This window comes from Poecilia mexicana, unplaced genomic scaffold (assembly GCF_051168715.1).
Source record: "Poecilia mexicana isolate PSO_F unplaced genomic scaffold, ASM5116871v1 scaffold_13, whole genome shotgun sequence".
In the NCBI taxonomy this organism is placed as follows: Eukaryota; Metazoa; Chordata; class Actinopteri; order Cyprinodontiformes; family Poeciliidae; genus Poecilia; species Poecilia mexicana.
The window spans coordinates 5213091-5225433 of record NW_028263382.1 but is presented as its reverse complement, the minus strand read 5'-3'; the positions used below and the strand labels follow the sequence as shown (position 1 = coordinate 5225433).

At 41.0% G+C, this 12343-nt stretch overlaps 1 protein-coding gene and 1 long non-coding RNA gene across 3 annotated transcripts; one reads left to right on the top strand and one right to left on the bottom strand.

Moving 5' to 3' along the window:
* Positions 1-645: 645 nt before the first annotated feature.
* On the bottom strand, positions 646-2224 carry LOC148155694 (uncharacterized). The gene is made up of 3 exons (XR_015765145.1): positions 2030-2224; positions 1571-1683; positions 646-944 (listed from the first exon to the last, which is right to left on the bottom strand). It is a non-coding gene; the product is annotated as an uncharacterized LOC148155694 (long non-coding RNA).
* A 2795-nt stretch (positions 2225-5019) lies between these two features.
* Positions 5020-11049, top strand: LOC106905677 (P2Y purinoceptor 14-like). 2 transcript variants are annotated; one of them, XM_088011514.1, is made up of 4 exons: positions 5020-5141; positions 5235-6052; positions 6137-6354; positions 9506-11049. In XM_088011514.1, exons 2-4 carry the CDS (start codon positions 6006-6008, stop codon positions 10546-10548), a joined length of 1308 nt encoding a protein of 435 aa, XP_087867640.1. In that variant the 5' UTR covers positions 5020-5141; positions 5235-6005; the 3' UTR covers positions 10549-11049. The 2 variants fall into 2 exon arrangements, with proteins under 2 accessions (XP_087867640.1, XP_014826113.2); XM_014970627.2 differs by having other exon boundaries at positions 5026-6052.
* Positions 11050-12343: the final 1294 nt, after the last annotated feature.

The following is a 12343-nucleotide window of genomic DNA, read 5'->3' as shown; positions in this document are numbered from 1 at the left end:
TCCTACTGACTTCCCACTGAGGTGCCTTGATATAACACTCTGCAAACAGCCGATTCGTTCAGAAATTTCTTTCCGTTTCTCACCCTCTTGCTTGAGGATGTCAGTGATGGCCTTCTGGACAGCAGTCAGGTCAGCACCCAGATAGCACAGAATGATTGAAACAACATTGAATCAATGTCAGCCAGAAACATTGAATCAACGTTGAACGCTGACATTGAAACAACATTGAAAGTGGTCGGTGACTTGTATGTTGAATCAACGTTAGGGTTTCAACCATTACTGACATATCAATGTTGATTCAACCGTCATCTGTATGTCAACTTACATGCCTATTTGTGTTGATATTACATTGAATCAGTTAGGAATCAATGTTGATTCAACCATCATCTGAACATGGATCTGCATGCAGATTTGTGTTGATTCTACATTGAATCAATGTTGATTCAACACTCATTTGACTGTGGATGTACATGCAGATTTGGGTTGTTTTTATATTGAATGAAAGCTAAGGATTTATGTACATTTTACATCTGATAGGTCTACATCATAACATGCCACTAAAAGTTTCTTCACTGGTGTTAAACACTGTATTATTGGCAGATGATGGGTAAACTGTGTACAAAAGTTTAAAAATGACAACATGGGTTTGATTTAACATTTTATTTAAGAAAAGAGGGACAGATCTTTAAACATATTTGATTCCTTTTTGACTGTCAAAACAACAGTCTGTTGTCCACAGAAGAACAGAGTCCATGAAGTTAAGCTTTGTACTGTATGAAGTAGGGAAACAGTACAAGTTGCAGTAACCCCAGTTTGACTCTGGTTGGCGTCACTTTGATTCCTTGTGATGTCTTCCTCTCATTCTGGCGCGTAATGAAGCCACTTCTTGACAGTTTTGCTGCAGTCCTCAAGAGTCAGCTTTCGGTCAAACTGCAGAGCAACAGCTGAAAAAAATAAAAGTGAGGAAGGTGCCAGTTAGAAATATGATAAACATTTGAAAAGTTCTGAAACACAATGAAAGATTAAACAGTGTACTGGTTACAGGTCTGAGAACAAATACAAACCATATAGTTCCCCATGTGCACTCACTGTTAAATTAATATCTTAATCTCTCATTAATATTTATCTTAATGTTTACATATACAACTGCATTTACCCATCAAGCTGCAGTATAGTGTAGGATTTATGATATTGATATTAAATCAATATTTAAAATAAAGGGCTGTTTATCAGAAAACCTAACAATAAAACTCAGGGAGGATCAGGTTTATTTAACACACCAGAGACAAATAAATCGAACAAAAGGTGATTTATAGTGTAGTTGGAAAAATTATAATTTATACAGAATAAACTTCCATCAAATAGCTGGTTCAATCTTCCATCAACTACAAATATTTCCAAATAAGTTGATTAAATTCCTTAAAAAGTGTCTATATGCTAATAAAGAACAATAGTCCAGTTCAATTTAACCAGTTACCAATCCAAGGATCAACAGACTGAATCAGTCATTAGCAGGTTTAGTTCAGTGTTTCACCTGCCTTACATGTTAAGTGTTTCCCTTCTGCCTCACCTGGATTGAATCTGTGGATGATTAACAACCTTCTGCACTTCTTGATGGCTGCAGATGGTCATGTAATCATCCAACTCAGCTGTTCTGGTACAGAGGCTCATTTAAGCACGACCCTAAGCATATCATAATAAAAAGTTAAAAACAAGTGATTACTATCACAACAATTTAAAGCCCACCTGGAGCAGCCAGCCTTACACTTCCTTGTCCACCACATGTTCTCCCAGACCAAACAATAGGCCCCACCCTATTTTAAAAACTCAAATCCCACAAAATCTCACAGGATTTCATACTTAGGCGTGGAGTGGTGGGTAGGATGAAAATAATACAAAAGGAGACATGACCTCAATTATTAAAAATATCCGTTTTGCCCCAAAATAACCAGGATTACTATGGGCACAAAACAATGCCCTTATTTTTCAATAAACACATTTAAGATCAAAGTAATATTGAAAAACTTACCATAAAAGTGCTCAGCGGAGAATTCAATTCAGAAGCCGGTAGCAAACAAGCCAGCAGCAAAGTGGCTGTTTGGTTGGGACAAACCACAAGTGTAAAATTGGGGAGGTGGACTGTACAACTCCTAGTACAGACTTGTAGATGTTTTTGTGTCAACACATTATGCACAGTCAGTAATAATATTTACAGACAAGTAAGAAAATGTGCAGAAAGGAATCACAACCCACTTTCAAGTCGCTTAAATATCTGATTATAGACTGAGAAAGTCTACCGCCTGTTGAGAAAGGTCTATTTAATGTTAAAGTTACGTTCCCTCAATGGAATATATACTAGTCAGTCCCAGTGACCGTTTCACTCACGGTTTAGCCGATGTGTTTCCTGGGAAAAGATCAACCAAAAAACGCAGACCAACCTCCCCGCCCCTCGCTCAACAGTTTCTGGTAGCGCAGGCGATAAACGTCAGGGGCCTGGTGATTCGTTAGGGGTCCGGTAATTAGCCCCGCCCCCCGGCCCAACGCTGACTTGTTCCGCTAGTGAATCTGGGTACAGAACGGAATCACAACTCAGTGTTGTCAACACATAGTGCTTAAGTTAAAACGTGATTAACCCTCACCTAAAAGGGGTTGTGCTGTGGTGGCGCAGGGGTTAAGCACAAACCACAATCAAGGCCTCAGTCCTCAACACAGCTGTCACAGGTTCAATTCCTGACCTTGGCAACCTTTGCTGCATTACCCCCCTTCTCTCATTACCCACCTTCCTGTCAATTAACTATCAAATAAAGGCCACTAGCCAAAACAATCTTTTAAAAAATAAAATGTGAAAAATGACAAACCCTCACTTAAAATTAAAGTTTTCACCCGATTGAGGGGTAGATGGGCCCAGGTGGGGGGAAAGAGGTGTGTGTGTGTTTTTGGCGGGTGGAGGGAAGGGGGTTGGGCATTTGAATGGCAGGCGGTGGTGAGGGGTGCAAAAAACACCTGAACACTTTGATTACTAGTTTTTCCCCAAACCTTATCCTCAAGGCAAACTGACCTGCATGCTTTCAGTTCAGCAAAACCTTGTTAATCAAATGTTAATTAAAATCATGTGTGCTGAATTAGGGAAATGGCTAAAACTTGCAGGGCAGTGTGCCTGGTGCCAGTGCTGAAAAACACTGGATTCGATGTGGCATTTCAATCAATGAATGTTAATTGGCTAGAATTGAATGGTTGTTTGATGGTTGATCCAGCTTCTGTCGTTGACCTGAACCATACATGCAGCCTTTGTGATCATAATTCAACATTGAATTAACATCGTGTGCTATCTGGGTAGTTCTTCCCCAAACCTTGACGTCAATCAAACTGACCTGCGTTTTTTCAGTTCAGCAAAACCCCGTTAATCAGACGTCAATTAATATCATGTGTGTTGAATTAGGGAAATGCCTAAAACTTGTAGGGCCTGGAGGACCAGTGCTGAAACACACTGGATTCGACGTTGGCATTTCATTTATTTGATGTCAACCACAAAACAACATTGATTCAATGACACAGTTTCAACATTAGTTAATTGGCTAGAATTGAATGGTTGTTTGATGGTTGATCCACCATCAGTTGTCGACCTCAACCAAACATGCAACCTTTGTGATGATAATTCAACATTGAATTAACATATTTTCCAACAAGCCAACAGCGAAGCAGCTGTGTGTTTGGGACATCCCACTCATGTAAACGGTGGGGGTGGACCGCTCCACTCCTTGTAGTAAGTTATAGATGTTTTTGTGTCAATATATCACACACACACAGTCAGTGAGAATTATTATGAACAAGTAAGAAAATGTACAGAAAGGAATCACCAACCACTATCCTCTGCAGTGGTTAATTTAAATGTGATAACCCCCGCTCAGTAATAAAATACTCTGACCCAGAGCGCTGATGAGGAGGAGAGGAGGGGAAGGGGTGAGGCAATACAGCTGACATTGATTCAATATTGATCAGATGTTGATCAGACATCAGCATTTCAGTCATTAGATTTCAACCACAAAACAACATTGATTCAATGACACAGTTTCAACATTGGTTACTTGGCTAGAGGTGGATGGTTGTTTGATGGTTGATCCACCGTCATTTGTCGACTTCAACCAAAAATCAACGATTCTAACTATTTTTCAACGTTGATTTAACATCATGTGCTATCTGGGCAGTCTGACCCATGATTGCGGTTTTGAGTAATAAACCAGGCTGGGAGTTTTTAAAGGCCTCAGGAATCTTTTTCAGGTGTTTAGAGTTACTTTGTTGATTCAGATGATTATTTTTATTGCTCGTTCAGAGAACCTTTTCATAATATTCTAATTTTTTGAGACAGGGATTTTGGGTTTTCATGAGCTGTTTGCCAAAATCATCAAAATTAAAACAATAAAAGACCTGAAATATTTCAGTTGGTGTGCAATGAATCTAAAATATATGACAATTTAATTTTTATCATGACATTATGGAAAATAATGAACTTTATCACAATATTCTAATTTTATGACCAGCACCTGTATTTATTTCCTGTTCCAAAGAGCTCAACTACAGAAAAATTCAGGAAGCATGCAGACTCCATCTTCCTTCATGGTTCAAAAACATATTTTGACTCAGTTTCAATATTTGAGAATCAGTAGCATCAATATTTAGCATGCTAACTTAACATTTAGCTTGCTAAATAAATATTTTGCCTTAAACTAAACATTTAGCTTCTATTTAAATCTTTATCTTTCTAACTAAACATTTAGTTTGCCAACTAGATATTTATCTACAATGTAAACATTTAGCTGCCATTGTGAAGGTTTTCCCATCTGTCTGATCAATGCATCCGATTATCAGCTTCTGACTGATATTGATACTCAACTTTCTGTAATCATCGTCAACCCAAAGCAAACAGACGGAACAACTGTGAAACCACTTCCTGGTGTTTTTGTTGCACCTGCTGTTATGAAGCCACAGACTCAACTGTCTCACTTTTCATCTGCCTCAGCAGGATGAGCCATCATCATTTTCTTCTACTTTGACATTTTTATCTGAAGTGGACTTGGAGAAGTAAGAGAGAGCAGAATGAACCCAGATTCTGGCCCGGTTTCTTCTTTAAAGAACACAAACAAGTTGAGTGGATGAGAGACACCAAACTGAGTTTCCACCAGGAGAAAGAAATGACAGGAAATGGAGAAACTAACATGCATTATGTGATTCACAAGGTCTACGGAACCAGCGCCCCCCAGAGGTGGGCTCTCTCCCCGCTCCTCTTCTGTAACTGGACCTCAGCAGACAGGAAATCCTGAAATCCTCAGATGACACCAAGGAGCGACTGTGGCTCAGTGTAGAGTTGAGTTGTTGTCCTGCAATCAGGAGGTCGGAGGTTTGATTCCTCCGACCGATGGGCCCCTGGGCAAGGCACTGAACCCCAAGTTGCCAACCAGTTGGTGTTTAAATACACGTGGGTTTGGAAAGGTGACTGCTTTCTAAAATGTCTGATTTATTGTTCTGATGAGTCTGCAGTCAGACAGGATGTGGATCAGCTCATCCACTGGTGTGGTCAGAACCTCCTGGAGCTAGACTCACTCAAGACGGTGGAGAAGACGGGCTTCTGGAGAACTCCTCAACAACACTGGGTCTACTGCGGATCACTGGCCTGAAACTAAACCTTTATCTTAACTTAGTTGAGAGGCTAGCTGTTTAGCTTAAAGATTTACAAATGAATGAAAAGTATGCTGAAGATGTGACTGAAGAATGAAACCAGTTTATTTCCAAATAGGCCAAATAACCCAAATTATTGCTGGTAATTTTTGACTGTAATTTTACAAACAGCTCCTGATTCTTCCTCTCCTGTAAAAACTCTGCATCTATATTTATATGAAACTGCTTCTGATTCCTTTGCTTCCAGCCACCAACCTGTTATCCGGTTACACTAATGTTCATGATGGGTGTCAGTCGTATTTATTCAGATTTACATCAGATTTTAATCATTGATGTTTTTAGATGTTTGTTTCGTCGGTGCAGTAAAGCTGCTCCTCAGGTCTGTTTTCATCTCATCAGTTTAGTTTCTGTCACCAGCTGAGCACCATCATGGAAACATCTGAAATGAGAGTGTTTGTTTCAGGAAGGTGTGGTTTGTGGTCACACTGACGGCAAACGCTGCATCTGGACGGGAAAGCAGATTCTCTGCAGCAACACAGCGAATTAAGTCAGCGGGTCGGAGCCGAGCAGAACCAGGACTCTGGGTCCGAGAGCCAGAGAGCGCGGCAGGGAGGAAGGTCCAATTCCAACCTTCTCAAACGCAGCCAGAGGTGGATGGATTAACCCAAACACTGGATTCAAGTAAGAGTAGCTCTCCGTCATGTTTTACTAAAAAACAGCCGTCAGTTAAATTACTCAGGTAAGAGTGGAAACATATTTGGTAAAATACGTCTGACAAATACTTGGTAAAAGTACCAAAAGTAGCAGACTTCAGTGAAGTCACCTTGATGATGAAAGTTATGTGCATATTCTGGTATTTTAAATACTAATAAATAAATAAATATCAGATTCAGGTATAAGAAACTTTTATTTGCTGTATAAACTTGGAAAACAGTTTATTTAATTTCCTTTGGGGATCAATAAAGTATTTTTGGATTGAATAGTTGCTTCCGATGACGGCGCAGCTCATCATGGTCGGCAGATAGAAGATGACATTAAAACCACAAAGCTGGTGTAAGGACAAGATGTCTCACTTCAACACAATCTGTAGGCGTCAGAGTTTGATGATTTTCTGTTTTCTTTTCATTCAGTGAGATTACTCTGTTTGTAGAGTATGCAGGAAGTTTACTTCAAAACAACATCAATCATGTAAAAGTAAAAAGTATGGTGTCGTAAAAACAGAAGTATGTTTTTCTCCAAATAGATACTCAATTAACAAGTGGTGAGATATTGTTCCATCAAACTCAGAATGCTGGATAAAAACAAATAAAACGAAGGGTGACTCCTAATTTTTGTACAAAGACGATATAACTACTCAGTCATGCAACACTGTTTCGGAGTGGGGGTCAGAGGTCAGGGGGATCTCAGGTCTGGGATTCTGATGGTTCTGAAACATGTATTTAAAATCAGTTTAAAGTTTGAAGCTTTCTGAAGTTCCGTCTCCAGGAAGTCGTCAAAACATGGCTCCTCTATTAATGCTAACGTTTTTACCAGCGCTGCTCTGAGCAGCAGCTCCACCAGGTGTTTGCTAATTGCCATTGGCTAGTCTGAAGGAGCTGAGGGGGGAGGAGCTGCGCCTTGAAGGCGGGGCTAGGTCCATCCAGGTGTTATGCGGCTGATTGGTTGCCATGGAGATTAAAGGATTTCTCAAACATCCATGAAAGAATCAAAGCAAAACTCCAGGTTTGTATCTGATGAAAAACAAGATGATGCCCCGCTAAGCAACAATGTACAGTACTTGTCTCTGTCACTTTGGCTAGCAAAGGGTTTGGCCAGCCCTGGTCGATGGTGACTTGTAGAGAGGAAACTGACGGACCAGTTCTTCCTCTAACATGGTGCTGGTAGCGGAGACCTCATTGCTACCACCACACCTGGGTTCAGGTGAGGGGGGCCCCCCTCCAGGTGTCTCCGTCTCTGCCCACACTGATGTTACATGGTCAAGGAAAATCTGGGAATCATCAGACAGCATCTTCCTAGACACCTGGTCCAGTTTATCAGACTGGACCATGACCAGAACAACGTGCTCCAGTCTGGTTTCCTCACTCAAATCTATCAATCAGGAGAACTTCTATCCTGCACCAATACAGGCAGAGTCAGTACTTTGGTAGCTGCACTTTGCTTTCTAGAAGGAAGTTTGATCAGAACAAACTACTTAGAGAGAGCATCAGCTCATCATCAACCATCCCAGTCGGACACACAGAGCTGCACACAGAGGCAGATTTGCCTAACAAATGACTCATGCAAAAGTTGTCCCTCTGCACAAAGATCACTTCTACTGAAACAGCCGGGAAGATCATTGCCGTGTTTCAACTGGCAACCAAAAACAGCATCTGTGGCACTTCAGCACCATTAAGTGGAATTGAAGATTTGCATGAGATGCATGAAACCAGTTCGATGATCCTCGTTTTCCCACAGACTGGGTTTGATATCTGACATCAAACTGGCAGCTGATGACACAAGCAACAGATGGAACTGGACTTAAACGTCTCATGTGGATTTTCTAATTGTCTAATCAGGGGAAACGGCTTAAATTACCACTAAATAACTTTATTACACACACCTGTCAGAAAGTCTGTAAGACTGAGGCTGTAGTATCTGGGTTGATGCTTAACAACAGGTCTGATCTGGCTATAAGTAAATAACAGCTCTGGGCAATTATTAACTAAACTAGTAATTTAGATCCAAGTCAGGGCGCCGCCTGATTATCAGGAAAATAACAGCTAAATACTTCAGTCTGCTTTATAAATACCTCCCTGCTAAGGCTTGGATATTAAAATGATGGATGAAGCTACACATGTAGAGCATAAACACAGATAACTTATCTTGAATATAGACGAGTTTATTAACAAAAAGAAGCTGATATTTTGCTGTTTTATATAATCTAAGTTCAAAATGCCCTAATAATAAAGCTGATTATGATCGCTTGTGGTTTGCTGCAGGTTGACCGCACAAGCTGGAAAAAGGTTTTGATTTGTTGGAGCACTGAGCCGTCCTTAGCATCTAGCTTTACCTTTAGCTTATAGCGTTTAGTTTTTAAGAGAATGAGCCACCTTAGCATGTTTTAAGGACTGTTTTATGTAGCTTAGTAGCAAGAAGGGGAAGGAAAATGATTCTTATTAGTCAATGACCTCATAAAACATTGTGTACAACAGACTCCATGGCCTGGTTGTACCCAAGCAGCTTGAAGGATTGAAGTCATATAGAAAGTCATAAAAACAGTGAAATGGACAATAAAATGACAGAAATTGTTTATCCAAACTAATTTATCTCTGCACAGACACATAGCCTCTTACTTGAGTCATGCTTGTGAATCAGGGAAATTCCAATTAATGAGGAAAACTTTAGCTTTATATCACATCGTTATGGAAGTGTGGAGAACCAGGGAACAATTAACTGCTTAGCCAGCAACTTTCAGCATGAGTGCAGCTAACACACGTCGCCTCAGACCGTGAGGCATCCTCTGCTCTGGAACGGGAATGGAGTTGTGACGGCAGCAGCGTTGGTTCAGCTAGGACAGCATGACGCTGCGCTTCTCTTCTCAACTCTGGACTGGAGCCGAGCATTGGCTGCGATTCCTCCCTCAATCAGAGACAATGTCTCATTTGGGGAATCTATAATTCAAAGATTCCTTCTGCAGAATTATGAATAAACCAGAGTCAGATGAATGCACAAAAAACCTGAAGCACAAAGCCTGAGTTAAAACCATTTCTGTAAAAGGATTTCAGCCTTGAATAAAAATAGTTTTGAAGTTTTATTAAACATGTTTGTATCATGTGTTATTGATATTTTTTAGGTATGGACCCCTTTATCTGCTCCAAGCTCCTCACCAACAAAACCGGCAGTAGCATTGTCTTCACCAACCAGGTCCTCCCGTCGTTCTACATCGTCCTCTTCGTTGTGGGTGTGGCGCTAAATGGCATAGCTGCCTGGATCTTCTTCAGAGTCCCAGCAGATTCTGCTCTGGTGGTCTACCTGAAGAACATGGTGGTGGCTGACCTCCTCATGCTGCTCTCCTTCCCCATCAGGGTGGCGGTGAAAATGGGCTTCAACACCTGCCACCTTTGGATTTTCAACTGCCGATTCAATGCCGTGCTCTTCTACGTGTCCATGTATGTAGGAATGCTGTTCATAGGCTACATCAGCCTTGAGCGCTATGTCAAGATTTCCCAGCATGCATCTTCCTCCACAAGCACCTCCTCTTTCAAGACGAAATGTAGTGGAGTGTCTGATCTAAATCTTATGCAGAATACCACCTTTGCCCAGGTTCTGGCGGTCCTCACCTGGGGTCTCCTCTTCTTATACTCTGCACCCAACGCCATGCTGGCAACCTGGCCAGCCAAAGACCATAACTTCACAAAATGCATCCAACTGAAGACGCCACTTGGTGCCCAGTGGCACAGAGTATCTGTCCTTATTAACATGTCTCTATTCTGGGTAACACTACTTATCGTAGGCTTCTCCTACACCTTCATAGCTTACCGGATCTACAAGACGTACCGCTGCATGCGACGCGACAGCAGGGGCATCTACCGGAACTCCAACCGCAACATCTTCAGCATTCTGGCAGTCTTCTTTGTCTGCTTTGTGCCGTATCACGTCTGCCGAGTGCCTTACACCATGAGCCAGATGTCATCGTCAAGCTTCAGCGAAGGTAACAGTATCCTGCTTCACCAGATCAAAGAGGGGACTCTATTCCTGTCGGCGACGAATGTCTGCCTCGACCCCCTGATCTACTTCCTAATGTGTCGAAACTTCAGAAAGTCGCTTATAAGAAAACTGTCCAGTAAAAAAAGGAGGAAGCCCCTGTCAACCAATCAGAGTCTGAGCAACATGTAGAGGGGGGGATGGAGGAATGGATACAAAGCAAGAGGAGAGACTGAAAGAGAAGACAAGGACAGAGTAGGTCCTGGAAGAGGAGGCAATCAGAGCACAGTAGATCCTTGATGACCACAAAGAGTTTGGCAACATCTTGGCCAACAGGAGACAGGAGGCTGAACATTTTTGAGCACCAATGGAGAAAGAAACTGATGAGGAATCCTCAAACCGAGAACATTTGTGAGGCCAAAGTTGTGGTCCAAAAAACATTCTGGATGGTAGGGGCCTCTATTTAGGGGAAAGTTGATGCTCTCCGTGTCCTTAGAAGAATCTCTTGTTGCACTGACATGAGACACGAAAATACCAACCAAATCAGGACACAGAGAGACTTTGCATAAGTGGTGACTGAGAAGATATCAGCCACCATAAAGGTTTGACACAATGAGTTTTTGTTGTCTTTGTCATGACTATAAGTCCTGCTTGTCCAATATCATGCTGGTAATAAAAAGCTGCCTCATTTCAGAGCCTTCCTTCTGTCTTTTTTCATTTTTGGCTTTAAGTTTAACAGAAAAGAAGCAAGAGTTGGGGAGATCAGTGATGGAAGGAGAGCTACGGGGAGAAAAGGAAACGTTATCAAGAAGGCACTGAGAACCGTAATCTGTCTAAACTGTCAGTTAATCTACATTTCAGCTTTTAGGACAATCAGACAAGCACCAAATAGCTCTTAGAGGCCTGAAAAGTTTATGACATGCAGAAGATGCAGATCAGAAGATTCTCTGAGGAAAGGCAGAGGGCCATCCTCAGAGGTTTCATGTCAGGATTTGAAGTACCAGAAGACTAAAAAGTGGATATTTAGTCATCTGGTTGTTGGAGACACTGCAGCATCCTCCTTGCTGGTAGACCTGGTGAAGGTGATGTTTTGTCCATCAGTGATGGATCCTGTCTTTACCTAAACCTGCAGGTTTCCTCCAGCAGGTGGAAACTTGATGTCCTGCACTCTAGCAAGACATCAAGAAATCTTTGGAAAAGAAACAGCATCACAAAGGTTCACGTTTCTGTGGCTCTAAACTTTGAATTACTGCTCTGACTGTAAATACAAACTTATTTAGACCAGCAGTCATTTTCTTTAAGGCTTTTTCTGACTTACGAAGGTCAACACTTCTCTGTTTTAGCTGCAGATTCTCTCGTTTTTCCTGCTTTGAACAGTAGGACAAAGAAATAGGCCTCGGTTTTATATCATACATGTATTTATAGCCCATTAACACAGGAAGTTATGCATATCTTACTAAAAACTCCTGGAAAAATAAAGTATTTACAAAAATCATAATTTGTATTTATCTAACAAAAATATTGGGGGTGCAAGCAGCGATTTTGTCAGGATTATTTTGTTGAATTAAAGTCCTGAATGGTTTCAATGACACATGGACCTCTAGTTTTTATTTCATTTGCTGCCATCTAGTGTTTAAAGTGTGTAACAACATAAACCTGGATGCAGAAATGTTTCTGCTCAGAAGTTTTCCCTCCCCATGAATAGACATCTTCATTAATCTGTATGAAACAAACAGTTTTATTGTTGGGATATTTTTGTTCACATGGATTTTACTGGTTCTGTGCGATAAAATCTTACAAATCAACTTCTAAACAAGCAATAATAAAATAAACAGACATTCTAACTGTTAGCCAGCCCTATTATAATTATTATATTTGTCACAGCCTTGTTTTTATCTTTGTTCATTTTTCTCATTTTGCCACACAGTGGTGCTGTAATGTCCATAACCACCAGAGGGCAGCACGGACAGGTACATTTTCCCGTTTT

Coding starts and splice junctions, on each gene's coding strand:
- LOC106905677 (XM_088011514.1), top strand. CDS start 6,006: ATGTTTTTAGATGTTTGTTTCGTCGGTGCAGTAAAGCTGCTCCTCAG. Junction 6,053..6,136: donor GCAGTAAAGCTGCTCCTCAG/GTCTGTTTTCAT, acceptor TGTTTGTTTCAG/GAAGGTGTGGTTTGTGGTCA. Junction 6,355..9,505: donor AACCCAAACACTGGATTCAA/GTAAGAGTAGCT, acceptor GATATTTTTTAG/GTATGGACCCCTTTATCTGC.